At 30.8% G+C, this 20,539-nt stretch overlaps 1 protein-coding gene and 1 pseudogene across 2 annotated transcripts; both read left to right on the plus strand.

Moving 5' to 3' along the window:
* The first annotated feature begins 612 nt into the window (after positions 1–612).
* On the plus strand, positions 613–20,098 carry LOC120189768 (trafficking protein particle complex subunit 6B-like). 2 transcript variants are annotated; one of them, XM_039192965.1, is made up of 5 exons: positions 613–795; positions 2,062–2,179; positions 2,259–2,505; positions 10,089–10,091; positions 20,086–20,098. In XM_039192965.1, the coding sequence occupies exons 1-3, from the start codon at positions 644–646 to the stop codon at positions 2,484–2,486; spliced, it is 498 nt and encodes a 165-aa protein (XP_039048896.1). In that variant the 5' UTR covers positions 613–643; the 3' UTR covers positions 2,487–2,505; positions 10,089–10,091; positions 20,086–20,098. The 2 variants fall into 2 exon arrangements, with proteins under 2 accessions (XP_039048896.1, XP_039048895.1); XM_039192964.1 differs by lacking the exons at positions 10,089–10,091; positions 20,086–20,098 and adding an exon at positions 3,056–3,188 and having other exon boundaries at positions 2,259–2,478.
* LOC120189767 lies at positions 7,440–10,907 on the plus strand (annotated as a pseudogene).
* Positions 20,099–20,539: the final 441 nt, after the last annotated feature.

Genomic DNA, 20,539 nt, shown 5'->3' on the forward strand with positions numbered 1-20,539 from the left:
ACTTAGACAAATTATAAAATAAAAGGACACCTAAACAACTAACAAATCTAATATTTTGTTATCTAATAATTTAACTAGAAAATCATTGCGGGGATACTCACCCACCAAAATCAGGTGTGCGACGCGATCGGTTCTGATTAGTCAAGACAAAGCCTTGGAACTGGGAAGGCAACCAAAAAATAATTTAATATTTTTATATTTATTTTTATAATTTTATATATAAATTATTAAATTGAGTTAAAAGACAAATATTTTATTTTTTTACTAAAAATGAATTAAAAATGTTTTATTTTTAAATAAACTGATTTAAATTACACAATTCAAACTATATAATTTAATAAAAAAATTAATACATATACATATATAAATTAAATTAAATTTTATTCTTTAAAAAATTAATTTAAAAAAATTAGTTAAGTTAAAATGAATCAATAGTTAAATGGTCATATTTATAGTTTATCCATAATTTAATGATGATTTTTTCTAACTTTACCCTTGAAGAAATAGTGCTTTCAAAGTCTGGCCCAAATAGTATGGATCCATGAACATCATAGGCTCAAAATATAAAAGAAAATTTGGAAAAAAAACCATAAATATTTTAGAAAATAGAAACCATATTCTGAGTTAAAACAGGAGAAAAAAAATGGGGAGAGAAGTATCAGAAAGCTGCGTTGATAGCCTGCTAATCGAAATGGTTTCCACATATTGCAACTGCTTTTACGCCAACAAGCCTGAGCTCGCTGCTCGTCGGATCGAAGCGATCGGATATCAGGTCGGCCACCAGCTCTCTGAACGGTGAACCCTTCTACATCTTATCAAATATTCAAATGCCCTACACTTTTAGTCGTTTACTAGATTTATGAAGCTTAAAATTCCTTTTGAATTACTTTTTTGTTCAAATTGTTTTCGATAGCGTGAATTTTAGCTTAAGTAACTATATTTTAATGTCTCAATTTTGGATCTAAGGGCGTGAAAAGTAAAAAACCATCGATTGAGCTAATTTGAGTGAAATTTCTATAACCCAATTCTGTTATTGATATTATGATGCTATGAAATGAAGGGCAATAATCTTCTTTTGTATAATATTGGTGTGGAACAAATTTTTCCTGTCGGCCGTTGTTGTTCACCCTTTAGGTTTGGGCCGAGAGTCGCGATTGATTAGATAATGACTGTTGGCCGGTCTTTCTCTATGAGAGAGATGAAGACATAATGAAGAATATGTGTATGTAAGAGGAAATAGAGGATGGTCCTTTCAGTCATAATATCATTATGGCTATTTGTAGGTGACGTGCTAAATATATACCATCTCTTGTCCTGTCCTAATGGTTAGGTGTTGTCACTCTAACCTTGACAAGGTTCGAGACTCGGTAGCTTTGAACCCAAAAAAACGTGCTAAATATATCTGGTAGTTGGATCTTGAATTTCATTATGGTAGATCACATGTGCATGTTAGAGGTCTTGTTTATGTATCGTAGGTAGCTCGGAGGTTATGTTACTCCTATGTCCGGAGGATACGAGTCCTTCAAGTGCTCTAGTAAGCAGAAGGGCTCTTCAGGAAGTTTTGGCTAGTGGAGAGCTAGGATTCTTCGGAGGTGACCTCCGAGAGTATAACGGATATAATAAAACTTTTATGATCGTGTAGTGCTCTACGTGTGTGAGAATTTGAAGTTTTGGTTGTCAATGCAAACCAATGCAATGATTTGGCTTTTATAGTTATCAGTATTGCTTGGAACCGTTGCTGTGATTATCTTAGTAATTTAGCTTCTCCTTGATTATGATGTAATGCAAGGTAAATACTATGGCAAAAAAAACTGAAATGATTTGACTTGTAATATTGATGAATCTTCTTAACATGTATGCATTTGTTTCTACTAGACTGAAAAGACATTATCATTTAAGGGACCAATAATTAGGGTATTGGTTAACGTTCTGTCTGTATTTATTTTCCAACTTTCTATCTTATACATAAGTTATGGTTCGATAATGTATTGTTCCTGATACTCATTCATTAGTGAAGTTAATATGTAAATTGTTGTGACAACAAAGCTTAGCTATTGCCAGGTACACGATGGAGAGGCCACGTTTTAGTGATCATTTAGAGGCAATCAAGTTCATCTGCAAGGATTTTTGGTCTGAGCTTTTTAAGAAGCAGATAGACAACTTGAAGACAAATCATAGAGTATGTTTAGTAACTGAAACTGACCAAAATCTGGTTTCGATGATGAAGTTTTATGAACTGATTTAAATGTGTCTTCTAGGGTACCTTTGTATTGCAAGATAATCGTTTTCGTTGGCTTACACGAATGTCAATTGATCAATCACCTGAAAATGTAACATCTGGAGAGCCTTCCATCATATTTGATGAAAAGGCTTTGGAAAGCATGCATTTATATTTTCCATGTGGAATCATCAGGGGAGCTCTTTCAAACTTAGGAATACCTTGTGCAGTTTCCGCCGACATATCCAACCTTCCTGCATGTGAGTAACCTGTTTGATGATTGCTATGTTATATTGTAAACATTTACTTTTTATTAATAGTCTGGTATGATTACAAGGTAGTATTTATTCATAGTTTAACCTTTGACAACACACACTCACCATGCAGCTCGAACCTGAGACCTATAGGGAAAACAACATTATCTTTACTTGTTTCTAGATACCCTTAATATAAGTCATTTTGAGTCAGTTAAGGATAACATAACAAGAAAGTTTAGGATCTTAGCCGGTTAGCCCTTATCTTTTAAGCTAAGCTGCTGACACTTTATCTAAATCTGAGTAAATAGATGTTAAGAGACTTTATAGTGTAGGAATTTGAAAAAAGGTTGATGTATGGTGTTATATATAACGTTATTCACTTCGTTTATTGTGCTTTGTTTTTATTACGACCTCAGACTTTGCACCCTTGTTTGTTGATACTTGATCGATGTCGATAACCTGTTTCCAGAAGAAACTTAAACATAGTGTTAGATACTTGAACAGATTTAACCGTTCCATTTTATTTTAGTTTTAGTTCATGTGATAGGTAAACTTGTTGAGACTTCTAATTTTCCTTCAGGTTCGTTTGTGGTCCGGATAAAGGCTTGAAGAGCTTGTTAAATGAAACGTGATCCCAATTATTGGGGTTTCAGAATATCAGAAGTTATTGTTACTTTTGAAGAAAATTATTTGTGAAAGAGACATTTGGAATATTGGTATTGTTTGCTGATGAGATTGCTTTATTGCATTCGTTTCCTATGTTTAAAAAGTTGATTCTTTTCCTATATTTAAAAAGTTTATTTGCAAAAATCTATTGAATGGTCTCAGTAATAAGAGAGTGTTGTCCTTTCTAGAAGTAATGGATTTGAGAAACCGGGTCTATAGGATGTAAATATGCTATTAAGGGTGCGTTTGGTTCACGGAATGTAAGATTACCAGTGGGAATAAAAGATTACCAGAGAATAGGATTACTGGGAATGTTATATTTTGTGTTTGGTTGGTTTAGTAGGAATGTAAGATTACCGTGTTTGGTTAAAGGAATAAAATATTATTGAAATGTATATTTGACCAAATTGTCCTTATTATATATTTGTATAATATTAAAAATTGTAAAATATTTATATATTTTCTTTAAAAAATTAAATTCATAATATTTATATAATTTTTTTTTACAAAATTAAAAATATAAAAAAGGTTTAATGAAAGGGTAAATCTTTTTTTAACCTCTGAACTTTATATAAAATTTTAATTATAGATTTTTTTTGTAAATCTAAAATAATTTAAGGATAAATTTGTAATTTAAACTTCGTAAAATTTTTATTATTCAATGATAGAAAAATGATATTTTTGAAAAAATATAAAAATTTAAGGGTATTTTAGTCCAAAACACCGGTAATGTTACAATACCTAAGGGAAGGGAGGTAATGATATTCCCGGTAATAAATCCCAAAAAATTTAGTATTGGTAATAAAACATTACCGGGAATGAGATTCCCGGCCAACCAAACATGGGAATGTAGGATTCTCATCCCATGGGAATCCCACAATCCTTGAACCAAACACTCCCTAATGGTTAAGAAATATTCTGAACAAATATTATCTTATAATCATCTCATTTTAAAAAAAAAAATTTATTTCCACATATTTTGGTAAATTCATATTTTTTATTTAAAAAATTTAAAATAGTTAATATTAATTTTTAATGTAATTAACCACGTGATAAGCTAATGAATAGTATCTTATTTGATCCTTATCTATTATTATTATTATTTTTATTTTGATAATTTTCTAATATTTTTAAATAATAATTCAAAAAAATAGAATTTATTTTAAAATATCGCATTGCACCCTCGGTAAGCAACCTTGATGCGTTGTAAAGTTAAATGCCATCAATTTCATTAGTTGAAGCACAAAACGTAAACGGATTTTATTTGTTGCTTGGTTCTGAACACAAGAAGTTCCGCAATATTCAAGCAGTGCCACATTGATGGAAATAAAGAAAGAAATGGTAGCTATCGGAATTAGGGATTTAAATAGAAGTCCGTCATTGGAATTACGGTCGTTATATAGTTGTAATTGTATCATTCGAAACCACTATTGCATGATTGCGAAACTTGCAATGGCCGCAATAATATCCTTTATATATATGCAGTAAACACAGCATAATGGAAAACACGTCGATAACCACTATATAAATCCCTAATTGGACCATCGAAATTGTTGGTTCTTGCTTTTCTTGCTATCTCACAACAAGCTGAATCTCGCTGCTGGTTTTTTTTAAAGCCAAAGTAAAGTAGTTTTTTTATAGTAAGTTTGTAATTGTGAGATTGGTGTTGCTATATATTTTTCAGGGCAATTTTCTCCTTCGGCTGTTAAGTTCAATACAGGATGTAAAACGACAATGTCATGACAAACATTGCTGATCCATTATACTCCCCTGGTGGTGTTGTCTGCAGGCTGCAATGCTCAGCCTCGGCCTCGGCCGTAATTCATCATTTGAAGGTACATAAATTCGATTTCATGGTCATTTTCACAAGAGAAAATGGGATTTACATACTTGAGATTGATGCCCCGATGTACTTTGTTTATGCGAACTACTTAAGATAAAGGTGCTGAATGACTATATTTTATAAAGATGAATTGGAGGAAATTGAATTCAAATAGAAAGATTTTGAAGAGAGTATGAGTTGGAAGAACAACATGATGGACCCTTCCATGAAAATGGCAAAAAAAATTGAAAGATGAAATTTAAAGGTCAATAATGTCATTTATATACTTTTAGTCAGCATAATTTAACATGGATCATTGGATTTAAGTTAATTTATGATAAAATCAACTACTAATTAATATATTATAAAATCTGATCTCAAAATAGTTTGAGTTGTATTTTGTGGATTGATTCTCCGTTTACGTTATATCATCGAATCAACGCTTGAAATATTATGGCACTAAGGGTGTGTTTGGTTGGGGGAATGTGAGATTCTCATGGGAATAGAATTCATATTCCCCCGTTTGGTTGGATGGGAATATCATTCCCGGTAATCTTACATTACCAATAGTGGATTTTTTGGGGTATATTACCGAGAATGTCATTACCTCCCTTTCCTTAGGTATTGTTGGATTACCGGCGTTTTGGACTAAAATGCCCTTAATTTTTTTTCAAAAAATATATTTATTTTTTCATTGAATAATAAAAATTCTACGAATGTTAAATTACAAATTTATCCTTAAACTATTTTAGATTTACAAAAAAAATCTATAATTAAAATTTTATATGAAGTTCAGGAGTTAAAATAAAACTTTACCCTTTCATTATACCTTTTTATATTTTCAATTTGTAAAAAAAATTATATAAATTTTATGAATTTAAATTTTTTAAAGAAAATATATAAATATTTTCCAACTTGTTAAAAAACAAATATATAATAAGGATAATTTGGTAAAATATACATTTCAATAATCTTTTATTCTTTTAACCAAACACGATAATCTTACATTCTTGTTAAACCAACCAAACACAAAATACAACATTCTCAGTAATCCTATTCCCTGATAATCTTTTATTCCTACTGGTAATCTTACATTCCGTGAACCAAACGCACCCTAAGTAAGTGTTTTTAAGCAACAATGGTTCCAGTAGACATTATTCAAATACGATTTTTATTATATCTCACTCAGCATGTTGACGTCTAGCTCAGATGACTATCAAATTTTTAACAGAAAAGATGAGGTTGGAACACATGAATAATTTATTGATCATTTTGTAACTTGTAATAGTTTGGGGACTCAATAAAACATCATCATATAGTATGAATACCAATTTATAACTTTTAATAGTTAAGGGACTCAACAAAGCAATAACCTATAGTCAAGGGACCATTTGTGTACTTAAGTCTTTTTTCATTGATAAATACAAAAGTTGTTGACAAACTAATCACTTTTGTTTTTCTTTGGCTTAATGCCCAAACTATAGCTTTTTTGCCAAATAAGTGCTTGCATTTTTTCTCCATCCGGGTACCTAAATTACAAACGTTAGCATTTTAGGTACTCGGGCCGTCAAAAACATTAGTTTTTCTTGTTAAGTGGCACGTGTCATAACCTAGTAATTTTAAAAAATTTATATAAAATTAAAAAAATTAAATTATATATTTTTAAAAAAGAAAACACATAAATTTAGAAATAACCCTTAAACTTTGAAAACCTTCATTTCAACCACTAAACCCACGCTGACTACTGTTGTTTGCCGCCGAAGAAGCTCCACCCGACCTCTTGTCCCCCTACGAACAAAACCCCTATGAAGTCGTGACCAGTCGACGACAAATCTCCCACGAACCCTACGATGAAAATCGCAATCCCACGTGATTTCGACGGTGACTCGGCAACAACTACGATAGCATGATGATGGCAAAGACTACGTCGGCGGCGGTGGTTGTGGCCGGAGAGGACGGCGATGGTGGATTAAGGTTATGATTTGGGGTTTTGGGGATATTTTATAATATAAGAAAAGTTAGGGTTTTTTTAAAATATAATAATATTTTTATTATTTAGAAAAATAAATTCAAAATTATCAAGTTGTGACACGTGTTACTTAAAAGGGAAAACTTATGCCTTGACGGCCTGGGCACCTAAAGTGCTAACATTTGTAACTTTAGACACCCGGACGAACCAAAAAAAATGTAAGCACTTATTTGGTACAGAAGGTATACTTTGGGCACTTATTTGGGCATTAAGCTTTTTTTTTTCTTTCTCAATCTTGTACAAAATGTATCCCTTTCAAAAAGTGACTAGATTTGAAGACCTAAAAACACTATGGAAACTGTCGTTAACTGCATTATTTCAGTGGCTTTCATGGATTGTGGGGTTGCATGACAGATATATCTTCATTCGAGGCAGCTCCATTTTCTTTTCTTTTAAGCCCTTTTCACTACTAGATCTCAAAACAACACCCACATAGGTGCTTCACTCTTGTCAACTTCTAAGCTCTCCAAAGTGAGAATAATGGCATTAAGCAACAATGTCATTGGTGCAATCAACTCCGTTGCCATGCTGCTCTCGATTCCAATCATCGGTGCTGGAATCTGGCTTGCAAATCAACCAGACAACTCATGTGTCAAGATTCTATAGTGGCCTGTCATAGTTTTAGGGGTCTTAATCTTGGTTATAGCTCTAGCAGGCTTCATTGGAGGGTTCTGGCGCATTCCGTGGCTCCTCATTGCTTACCTTGTCGGCATGTTGATCCTCATCGTATTTCTTGCGTGCTTGGTTGTTTTCATCTGAGGTTCCGGCCACCTCGAACCGAACCGGGCGTACTTGGAATATCATCTGGAAGATTTTTCCGGTTGGCTTCAACGAAGAGTTGGAAGTTCTTTCAAGTGGGAAAGGATTAAGATCTGTCTTAGCTCCACAGATTTGTGTTCCCAGATGAACCAAAGCTATACTATGGCTATAGATTTCTTTAACTCTCGTTTAACACCCATAGAGGTAAATCTCACTTCATCTTCTCAAGTTTCAAATTGTTCCATTCATATGAACTTTACTGCTTTGTTTAAACAAATACTTACATATAATAGTTTAATGAGGTATGTTAAAGCATAAATCCTAGTTTTCTAAGCATAAAAATTAGGGTAAACTTTTCTATTTTGACCATTCATCATTTAATTTTGTCAACAAAATCGCTTAATTATTTAAGTGATGTTAATCAAATCATCAATCATTAATTATTTAAGCATGTTATTCCCCGTCAAGGCCCAAGTTCAGTTCCCCCGAATTGCTTCTTCAATTTATTTTTCTTCCGTTAGATGGTGATATTACTAAATTAAATATAAGGATAAATTAAATGCTTAGTATTCTAACTATCACTTTTGTTCTATTTTAGTTATATAATTATTTTTTTGAAAATCATACCTAATGTTATGTTTTGGTTTCATTTTAATCACCCACCTTTAAAAAATTAATGGTACGTGTCAACATAAGATAATATCATGTCATTATTGAAAAAGTTAAAAAAAAATGCAACATCAACACTTCTGTTACTTTTTCAACAGCGGTGACCAAAATGAAACTTAAATGTAACGTTGGGTATGATTTTGATAAATATAATAGTTTGGTGACCAAAATAGAATAAAAGTAATAATTGAGGTATTAAACATGTAATTTACCTTAAATATAATTAAAATTAATAAAGAATCTTCCAATCATTTTGTGACACATGCCATGATATTATCATTGATGACATATGCCACTATCTAATTAGATGATTAAATTTATTGAATTAATTTAAAAATTATGACCAAATTAATAGAATGTATAAATAATGAGAACTAAATTTGTAATTATACTAATTTTGTTACAATTATTCCTAAACCTGCCGAACTTGATTACATGAACTGATTTACCCGACCCAATACTCGATATTAACCCGAATATGATAATCAAATTTGATACGATGCTAGACCCATACGTGATCTGAACCACACCCGAACCAAAATTTAGTGAAACCGAAAGTAACTCGAACAGAAATTAACCCTAACCAAAATCAAAATTAACCCAAACCGAAAGAATCCGAACCAAATTTTAACTCGACCGAAAGTAATACGAATCGAATTTAACCCGACCCGAAAGCAACCTGAAGAGAAATTAATCTAAACCGAATAATAAATTAATTTAAATAAAATTTATAATTTATTAAAAATATTATATTTATAATAAAAATAATAGAAAATTTACTTATGTTATTACATAAGAGGAATTTAAAAGTAAGAATCTAATCGTAAGATTGAAAACAATACTAAATAAAAGAATCTAATTGTAAGCTTGAAAACAGTAAGAAATAAAGTTTACTTATCTTACTTGTAATAAAAATATTAAATTTATAATAAAAATAATAGAAAACAACTAAAACAAAGGAAATAATATTAGATTTATAATAAAAATAATATAAAGTTCACTTATGACTAAAACTTAACAAATAAAGTTACATTAAATTTAAAAATTTAATAAACAAATATTTCTTTATTAAATAGTTCTCACTATAAAATTATCATACAATATCAATATAAAATTTTGATAACAAATCGTAACATGCATTATAAAATTGTATTTGTGTCTATTATCGATTTATCATCTATAAATGTTGGTTTAATTCAAAATATTTAATGATTGAGAACTGAAATTAGGCCTAAATGATAAGATTAACAAACAAGAAGATGATTTTTACAAGAATATATCAATAATTTTATATATGTTTGATTAGACTCATAATCAATTCAACCCGTATTGACTGATCTAAAGGTTGACCTAACCGAAAATCAACCGATCCGATATTGACCCGACCCGAAATCAAACCGATCTGATATTGACCCGACCCAAAAATCAACCGATAAGAACTAAAAAACAACTGATCCGATAAATCACCCGACCCGAAAATTGACCTTAGTCGATACCCGACCCGATCTGAATTATCTTACAATCGAACTAAATTCGAACCAGATTCGATCCCACCCGAACAAAATTAAATTGAATATAATTTAGATCCGAAATAATCCGATCCAAAATTACCCGACCTAAAACCGATCTAAATGACCCGTTTGCTACCTTTAATTATTCCGTCAAAAGTTAGTTGCAGATGGTACGATTTGCGGTACTTAAATAGTTAAGTGATATAATAAATAGAATCCGCTCGTAATTAAATGGTAGCGAGTATAGTTTACCCAAATTAAGTAGAATTAAGTGTGCGTGTTTTAAGATGATTAGATTCAGTAAATCTTTACAATTTTTGTTTTCCCCTTGACAGTCTGGATGCTGTAAGCCACCAACAGCATGTGGGTACACATTTGTGAATCCAACAAACTGGATCAGCCCCATCAACAACATAGCAGACCCGGACTGCATACAGTTGAACAACGACCAAATGCAGCTCTGCTATAGTTGCAACTCGTGCAAAGGGAAAGTTTTACCGCAATAAAGAAAGAAGCAACTGATTTTATTATTATTTTTAATAAAATCAGTAAAAATATTATTAAAAATATTATTATTTCTACCAAAAATATTATTAAGTATTTTACCAAGTTTGATAATATATCCGGTAAAATTCTACCTAAAATATTATTGTTTTTACCGGATATATTACAAAACCCGGTAAAGAGCTCAATAATAACATTTTCGATAGAAATAATAATGTTTTCGATAATTTTTTATCAATTTTATTAAAAAAATAATAATAAAATTTATAACACATTTTCTTAACCTGCCGAGATACTTCTACCGTGCTAAGCCGGGTTACTTGCGAATATAAAAGAGGAATGGAGAAAAGCCGACATAATACTGCTCGTAACTCTTGTTGCTTTGATATTTGTGTATCTGGTAGGGTGCTGTGCGTTTAGGAATGCCAAAACGGAGGATATATTTAGAAAGTACAAGCAAGGTTATACGTGACGAGAATTAGGTCAAGTTTATGCTGGTTGTGATGCGATTGGGGTTGGTTTTGTGACTTCGTAAAACTAAGCAGATGCTCTCCTTGGTTGAACATTTGTGTCGGTAGTGATTGTTTTTATTAGAGTATAAATTTGTTTAAAAACAGTGATGTGATGTGATGTGTTATACCTCTCAAATTATATAAGGATGGATGGTCAAAATATTTGAATTTGATGGATCTCAATCTTACAGAGATGGTTTTTTTTTAAAATTTCGAGACTTGGGACAGGGCGGGTAGCTTATAAGGTATAAAATTTTGGGACATGATAGAGTTGGGTTTAAGGTGAAAAATCTCTGATACATCTCGATCTAATTAATTTTTATTTTTATATATATTATATTTAATATTTTAAGAATTTTTTTATATTATTGATGAATGTTTTATTTGTTTAATATTTTGTTATTAATTAATCCGTGCTACCTCCTTTTATAGTGCTAATTTGAGTTATTTATGTTCGAATATGTGCATGACTATATTTTCCAAGAAATAACAATTAAAAGGTAAATTAAACAAAATTTTCCTCTTTTTTTTTGGAGAAGTCATCGCCAACTCAGATTTAAAGATCGATCCAAAAACAAACTCTGATTAAATAATTCAAGTAACAAGATCAAAGGAGGAAAGCAAGGCGAACCATAATTCTTTAGGAATTAAAAAGTTGTAATTAAATCTAAACAATTGATATTTTATTAATTTATTAGGAATTTATTTTGCATACAATTTTAGTTTACCATTGTTAGAATTTTTAATATTTATTAATTAAGATGTTTAGTTTGTTAGGAATTAAGAGTTTGGATATTTTAAGAGTTTATTTTCAGTAGGTTAACTCAAGATTATAAATACCCCAGGGTGAAGCTTGAGAGATTTACAAGTTCATAATTCAATATAAAATTGGTTTTGGCTTTTTCTTTTGTTTTAGGTTTTCAGTTTAATAAAAATATGTTTGTTCTTCATCTTCTTTCTTCTACATGCCAAGCATGATCTCTACTATGTTTGACTAAACTTTTCTTTAGTTGATAGCTGAGCTACGACTTGATCCGATCTCGTGAGAATTGCAAAAGCGCTTCATATCTTCATATTTCTGTCTTGATTTTCGACAGACAAGGGGAGGCAATCGACTTTTCTTCAAACATCTAAATACCTTCAATCCAAAAAGTACACATTGGTTTGATCGACGTTGTGATCTAAAGTTGGGGAAGAGAGTTGGCTTGTAGCAAATTGAATTCCATAAGAACAAGCTTAGCGGCGATTCGCTAAGGGAAATCAAGATCGGGTTCGATTTTTCTTAAGACACCATAATCTGAGTACGGGCTTTTCCAGTTCCAACCTAACATTTGCATTAATATCGATAACCGATATTAATCCAAACATGGGTTAATTTTCAAGGATTGGCTTTGAAAATGAGTTCACAAAAGAGAATAGCAAGTTACAAGGGTTGGGCCTTGTAGACTATAATCGGCAAGTATCCGAAGTAAAATCTATTTCAGTGATCGAGACGGATTGAGGCGAAACGAAGCTGGAGACTATCTCTTATCTTTATTATTTCTTTACAATTTACTTCTTCTATTTTTTTATTGTTTTCGCATTAATTTTATTTTATTTATTTAGTTTACTTTATTATTCAAAACCCTCCATCTTATTAATTTTATTGTTTTATAGATTTTTTTGTTAAAGATCAATTCAAATTGTTATTAGAAATTTCTGAATCCCTGTGGATCAACATCCTTCTTCTCTATATTACGTTCTTAGCATAATTATTCAAGAACAAGGAATAATTATTTGACAATTACGATGCTTATCAAATTGGCTCCGTTATCGGGGATCACGACAAAATATTGATTAAAATTTATGACCAAGAAAAATCCAGGAGAACTAGAAGATTGGGTACCTGAGATAGAAGCACTAGCCCGAAGAATAAACTCACGCACACTACAAGAAAGGCGACAACAATAACAACAAGCAAAACATTCCGAATCTAATCTGGAGACACCTCTGGACACTGAAACATTCTCTGACGCCGAAGAAGACTTTGAGAAATTGATTCCAATGGATCAAAAAACAATATGAGAATTAGGTCAATGTTATACTTGCCGAACAAAAACCGGTATGCATCGTATTCCCTCAAGGAGTAACACTATTTGAGCTGAAAATGGGTTTAATCCATCTTTTACTACTTATTGTGAAATGCCCGACAAAAGTCGTCACAAGCATTTCACTGAGTTTTATCTAGTTTGCTATAGCATGAAACTACAGGGTGTATCTGATGATCAAAATAAACTTCATGCTTTTCCTTTTTCTTTAGCTGACTCGACTAAAGATTGACTATTTTATCTACCTACTAGTTCTGTTAATACATGGGATAATATGACTCGTCTTTTTCTTGACAAGTTCTTCCTTGCATCAAAAGCTAGTGAATTAAGAAGAAAATTCTTAGGAATGCAACAAATAAATGGGGAATCATTATATGATTACTGGGAATGATTCAAGAAACTCTGCGTTACCTACCCATAACATGGACTGTCAAAACAAACACTTCTTCAGTACTTTTACGAATGATTACTTACTTTGGAGATGAAGATGATTGGAATAGCTAGCGGAGGAGCACTAATTAATATGACTCCACATGCAGCCAGAAATTTGATTTCAACTATGACTGCTAACTCTCAACAATTTGGCTCTGCGAGTGAACCTACTCGATGGATTCATGAGATAAGTTCAAATTCTTTAGAAAATAAACTTGATAAATTAACTGATATTGTTCAAACTCTTATTGCAAGAAAAACGACTACAACTAGACTTTACGGAATATGCATAATGTTGGACCATCCCATAGATTGTTGTTTGATGTTACAAGAAGACTTTAGCACATAAGTCAACGCAGTTGGAAATTTTCCAGGACCCCCCCAGAGACAATAAAATCCTAACGTGAATACCTATAATCCAGGGTAGAGGGACCATCCGAACTTCAGCTATGAACAAAACCTAAGTTGAAACTAAACGTATCAACCAAGGCCACCCCCACCTCAACAGTATCAACCGTCGAAATCATCATTGAAGTCAATCGTCGAACGGTTTGCACTGTCTCAAGAACAATTTATGTTGAACCTTTGAAGGAAACTAGAGTAACAATTCATCTCGTTGATTGATCTGTCATCTATCCTGAAGGACTTCTTGAAAACGTACTTGTTAAGGTAAAAGAGTTAATTTTTTTGACAGATTTCTATGTCATCAACATGGAAAAAGACCGAACCAACAACTCCTCTGAAATCCTTCTTGGCCGCCCATTCTTAAGCATGATTTACACTAAAATCGACGTTAGAAGTAGAACTCTTACCATGGAGTTTGACGGTGAAGTGATAAAATTCGATATTTATAAAGCAATGAAGCATCATGACTCTATTGCTAATGCTAAGTTTGTCAATATAATTAAACCTTATGTGAATGAATATGTTGAACATAATTTTTTTTGATGAATTGTACATGAATTCAAAGGTTGGAACTGATATAGCTTCTGACATGGACTTGTAGTTGTCTAGCGAAGAGCTAAGTAAGAATTTAAATTTGATGCTTTCTCAATCTAAAAATTTCCATCTATTTTGCAGGCATCAAAATCAAAATTAAAACTGCTTCCAAAATATTTTAAGAACATATTTCTGGGTGGATGAAATAATTTATCGATTATATTGGACAAGCTTTCAAAGATGAAAAAGATCCGAAGAAAAGTCTATGAAAATTTCTACAAAGATAAAAAGAAAAAGTTTTATGATCGTAGAATTTCTCATAAAGATTTTTTTAGTTGGAAAAAAGCGAATGAAGTGAACATTTCTCTCGCACAACTTGTAGTCTAAATCAGGTCTTCGAGTTAAACGACATTAAACAAAAGCGTTCTAATAGAAGACAACCCATTTTTATTATTTTATTATTTTATTTATTTTATTTAATTTACTATTTTTTCTGAGTAGTTATTTGTTTCTTTATTTTTTTTAGGTAAAAAGAAAAAATCGTTTGAACATGAATGATCGACCATGGAACTATTTCACGTGACAGCATAGTGCAAAGGCAAGCAAGAGGGTAAATTGTGTTTTAATCGTGCACACCTTTCTTCTCAAAACACCAAAAGTGCATGATAGCAAATCCCCCACATGCTTTGTGCTCGTTTTAGCATAACCTTCCATAGCCCTAAACATATTGTTTCATCAAACCCCATTAAACCCTCATAACCAACGTGATTTTTCATTTCGAAATTCTAGCACCAATTTTTTTTTATTAACACAAGCCACACGTCCAATCTCTTCACATTTGTTTTCCTTCAAACACGTCGCTCGAAGCTTCAGTCGATATCACCATTGTTCGAACCAAAAATCAAGAACTCGAATTGATTCTCACCTAAACATGGGGAGTATATTTATTTCTTCTCCTACGCTTTAATTTACATACTGGGACATTATGCTTTAAGTGGGGTAGAAAGCTTAGAGAAAACTTGCATCGAATTATCACTCGCTTGTTTATATTCTTGAAATTGAGTTGTCTTGATTGATTTTTTGAAATCTCGTTATTAATTTTGAATCTTGCTTTGTCTCATCGACTATCTTTGGAGTTTGTGGTCGCATGATAGTAAAAAGAACATGATTAGTATTTTTCTTAAAATTTTTGCTTGAAGTTCCATGAATCAGTTAGTTAATATGTTTCTTGACTCAATACACATTACCCCTTCTTGTGAGATTTGAGCCTAACGGAAATATCTTCTTAATCTTGCTCATTTGTTTGATTGAGTGCGCCAAATTAATTTTAATATTCTAGAACTTGTGATTAAATACATATTGAGACCAAAAATTGATGTTTTAAGATGATTGGGCCACTTAGGATTAACCTACTTCTTTACCTAAAATTGCCTACCCATTTATATCCACTAGTGAGCAACTTTGAGCCTTTACACCTTTTTTTGTTTTTAGAGTAAATTACGTGTTTAGTACCTAAAGGTTCACCTTTTGTATGTTTTACTACCAGAAGTTTCAATTTTTACAAAATCATATCTAACGTTTAGTTTTTGTTTCATTTTTAGTATCCCACCGTTAAAAACTTAACGACAAAGCTGATGTAGCAAACTGTGATAATTTTTAATATTTTTTAAACTTCCACATAAGCAATTAAATGTTAATTTTAATATTTTTATTTGACCATTAAAATGATGACACGTATCACCACCATATTGAAATAAAATTAACCCCTACTATAACCCATGCTCTCTGGGAGAAAGGGAGAGAGCTTGGCCAGTGGACCAATCAATGTAGTTGTTACCATTTTCCAAAACTCATATTTAATTTATACTCCATAACCACCACAAATCAAAATATTTTAATTAAAATTAGGACTTAAATTTAAGACTTCTCCCTAAGAAAAAATAGTGTTCAATCATTAAGCTAGTATATAAAATTGGTCTTATATCATCAATTTTATATTTATTTTATATTGTTTGATTAAAGATTAAATATTTAAAAATACAAAATATAGTAAAACTATATAAAATTATATAAAATATTTTGAACTTCATAATCCTCTATTAATTTAATATTAATTAAATAATTATAAAATTTAAAATTATGATAAAAATAATTTTTAATATTTATTTAATTTAATTATATTATAAATAAATATTTTAAATTTAATTTTTAAAATATTTAATATTATTTTAAAAAAACATATTTAATTATTTTTATTCCAAAAAAAAAAGTTAAAATAATTTACTTTTAAATTAAGTAATTAGGTTTATAATGAAAAATGTTTTATATTTTTAAATAAATTAATATTTTAGTCTTTAATTAAACAATTATATAAAATAAATATAAAATTGATGATATATGATCAATTTCATTTACTACCTTAATGGTTGAACATTAATTTTTCATGGAGAGAAGTCGTAAATTTGAGTCTTAATTTTAATTAAAATATCTTATTTGGAGTGATTATGAAGTATAAATTAAATATAGGTTTTAGTGAAAAAGTAACAACTACATTGCTTGGCCCAGTGGCCAATCCCTCTCCTCCTTTTTATAGGAAGGCGTGGGTAAGCGTAATAGGGGTTAATTTTATTTTAATACGATGGTAACATGTGTTGTCATCTTATTGATTTAATAAAATAATAAAAATTAATATTTAATTATTGATGTGGAAGTTTAAAAAATATTAAAAATTGAAATAAAAATTAAATGTTATATATGATTTTGTAAAAATTGAAACTTTAGGTACTAAACTCATAATTTACCTTGTTTTTACCATATTATAAACCCAAAACCTTTTAATTTTATTTTCACCCTCTCTTATTACCCTTGTCGTGACATGAGATAGATTTGTTCCACGAACGAAAAATTAAGAGAAGAAAGTGGAAGCATTAAAAAAAAAAGAACAAAGCGTTCAAACAAAAAACAATTATTGAAAAATAGCTTAAAATAGCAAGGAAATCGAAAAAAAGAAAGAAAAAATTTGATTGTTTGATTAAGCTTCTTCGAATGTGTTTACTTTGTTGAATTCATAGTTTGAACTCATATATTTTACATCTCTTCACTTGACTTTTGAACCCAATTTTTTTTGGCCTTATCCCTACCCCAAGCTAATCCTCGTTACAACCTTATTAAAAACCTCTTTGATTAAATGCATCTTGTTCAAACGAGTGGTGAAAACTTGATTTCCTTACAAGCCTATGTTAATGTCTTTATTAATCCCGATTTTGATTTATTTCTTCTACCCTGAACACTTTGAACGATAATGAATGAATTGTGTGGTATTGAATCTTATCACATTGAAATTGATGAAAAATTGGGATATCTTTGCTTTTACTTAAAATTCTTACTAGTTATGTCTATTTGCTTAATTGTTACCTTGTGTCTGATAATTAATGTGATCATTAGCTTGTTTGGTTTTATTTTGGTACATTGTGAGATGAAAGATTAATAATTCGAGATTTTGATAATTGATTAATTATTAAAATATATATTTAATTATCAAAATATAAAATTATTATAAAATATATTAATTTAATCATTTAAAATATAATAAATAATTATAGATATATTATTATAAAATATTTTATTTTAATTATTTTAAAATATTAAAATATTCGATTGAATTAGATTGGGATTAGGGTTTAAGTCTAAGAATCGGATTGGGATCAGGGTTTTAGTCTAAAAATCAGAATGGATCCAGACGGGGTCTGAGACGAGAAAAAAACCTAAAAGTTTTTGAATTAGAACGAGATCGGATTTTAAAGTATATATTTTTGAGTCGAAGTCGGGACGGTAAAAAAAACGACCCACCCCTACCTGTGTCCATCCCTAAAATTGTGAAAACTACCGGCTCTTAGCTTTTCAGAACCTTTGTACAAACATTTTTGCTTCTCTCGAGTTTCCAGCAACCCTATATTTTCTGGACACAAACTCTTAAATCAGTTACGGTAGATGAATAAGACTTCTAGTGGAATAAGTCGAATCAATTTATTGCGATGAAATATCATATCTGAAAATGAGATTTATTTATCTGTCTATATATTAATAGTTATGATAGTCTTATATCAAACGTCATAAAAAAATCATTATAAATCTCTCAACCACAAATAAGAGGGTTATAGACCTATGATTTCTTTATTTATATAGATCATGTTTCCTACGGGTGCTTAATGAGTTGAGTAACCTGTAAACAGTTTGAGTTTGATTTGATCAAAAATTGATACAAGTTTGACTTGGGTTTACTTGACTCGAGACCTTTACAAGCTGAGTCGAACAAACTCTAACTTGACTCAATAAGTTTGCAACCAGCTCGTTAATGTTTTTTTATAAATTTTAGTACTTATCTTAAAAAATTGTTTCATTAAAAATATTAATTTACTAATAGATAATAAAAAGATTGATAAATTACTAATCTATTAATTTTCTAATAAATAATAAAAACAATACCAAATTATTAATTAATAATTATTTTACTACACCCAAAAATCAAATCCTAATTATTATTTTAATGTATTGTGGATTTTTATTTTGGACTTTGACTTTAAATTTGTTGCATACATTATTTTGATAATTTTTTTGGGTTAAATTTATTAATTTAGTTTATTTTAAGCTCTATATAATATTAGTAGATTTTACCTATAGTTAAAAAAATAAGATAAAAAATTTAGTGAATTTAACGAGCAACGAGATGAGCAATGAGCTTAACAAGCACGAGTCTAACAAGTTTAATGAACTTAACGAGCAACGAGTCGAATTGAGCAACAAAATTTTTTAATGGATACAAGTCAAGTACAACTCAACTCACAATTAACTCGCCGTATAAACACCCTATTTCGTACCTTCCTTCTCACAGCCACGGATTGTTTAAAAGTCACCGCAGCTCTAGTCCAAATTAAAAGGTAATAATCACTAACGGTCCGTTACCATCAACCCGATGTATCCAAATATATTTAGTGCATGAGAACATTGACTTTAAGGGTGGGGGTTCAGAAATGTTGTCTGGCAATACGCATGCATTTGATCTCCATAATGAACACTCCAATGATGTTAATTAGTAGCTGATTTTGAAAATTAACGAGATAGCTCTATCAGGAAAACGTTGGGATTGGGAGTAAAAGACTTGAAATCTTCATTCATTGTGATTCGTGCTCATCTAGCTGGCTCGGAGTTGGAAAATATAAGTATAACCCCATGGTCCTCAACATTTTCTTCACATTTTATCCCCAGTCTATGCTATCTGCCTATCTCATTTCCTTTTTCGACATTATATTATTACAATACCCAATAAAACAAAACAACTATTCCCAGAGATGGCAGCAAACGACACCATTGTTGGTACGATCAACTTCATCAGTGCAGGAATCTTGCTCGCTAACGAAACAGACAACGCTTGCGTGTGAAGATACTGCAATGGCCTCTCATACTCCTAGGCACCTCAATCTCGTATAGATCATTGTTGGTATGATTTTTCCGGTTGGCTTCGTTGATAGGTAACGGAACCTTATGAGACCGAGTTGGATCCTGTCTTAACAGATATGTGTTCCGAGCTAAACCAGAGATATCGTATAGCTCAGGATTTCTTCAATTCTCGCGTAACCAGGTAAACTTTATTCTAAACTTGCAATTCATAGAAAAAGCAAAGAATGTTTTCTTCTCATTCATTCTCTATTTGTTGTTTTATAATATGGATGCTGTATGCCGTCAGCTGAATGTGGGTATTCATTCTCTATTTGATCTTTATGCTCGTATTTAGAATTGTTTTTTAAATGTAATTTAAAAAATAAAAAACAATGATTTTAAAAAAGAAATTTAAGTTGATTTTAAAACGTGAAATATCAATTTAATAAATTTTTGAATGAGATACGAATATTTTAGGATTAAGATCTTATAATGTATGAAGTTTATTTTAGTTAGAGTGTTGGGAGTAGATCATTTCCATTGTCTGCTTTGTCAGTTTGGTGATTTGCGGAGCCACCGAGAGCTGGTCGGTCGTCCAATCAGTGACCTGGTCTTCCTTTCCCGGTTAAATAAGACTGGCTGTTGTTTTGAGCAAGAGAAAAGCTGTCAGTTTGTCCTCCTTCCTTTTATAATGTATG

The sequence above is a fragment of the Hibiscus syriacus genome, unplaced genomic scaffold (assembly GCF_006381635.1).
Source record: "Hibiscus syriacus cultivar Baekdansim isolate YM2019G1 unplaced genomic scaffold, ASM638163v2 tig00116959_pilon, whole genome shotgun sequence".
In the NCBI taxonomy this organism is placed as follows: Eukaryota; Viridiplantae; Streptophyta; class Magnoliopsida; order Malvales; family Malvaceae; genus Hibiscus; species Hibiscus syriacus.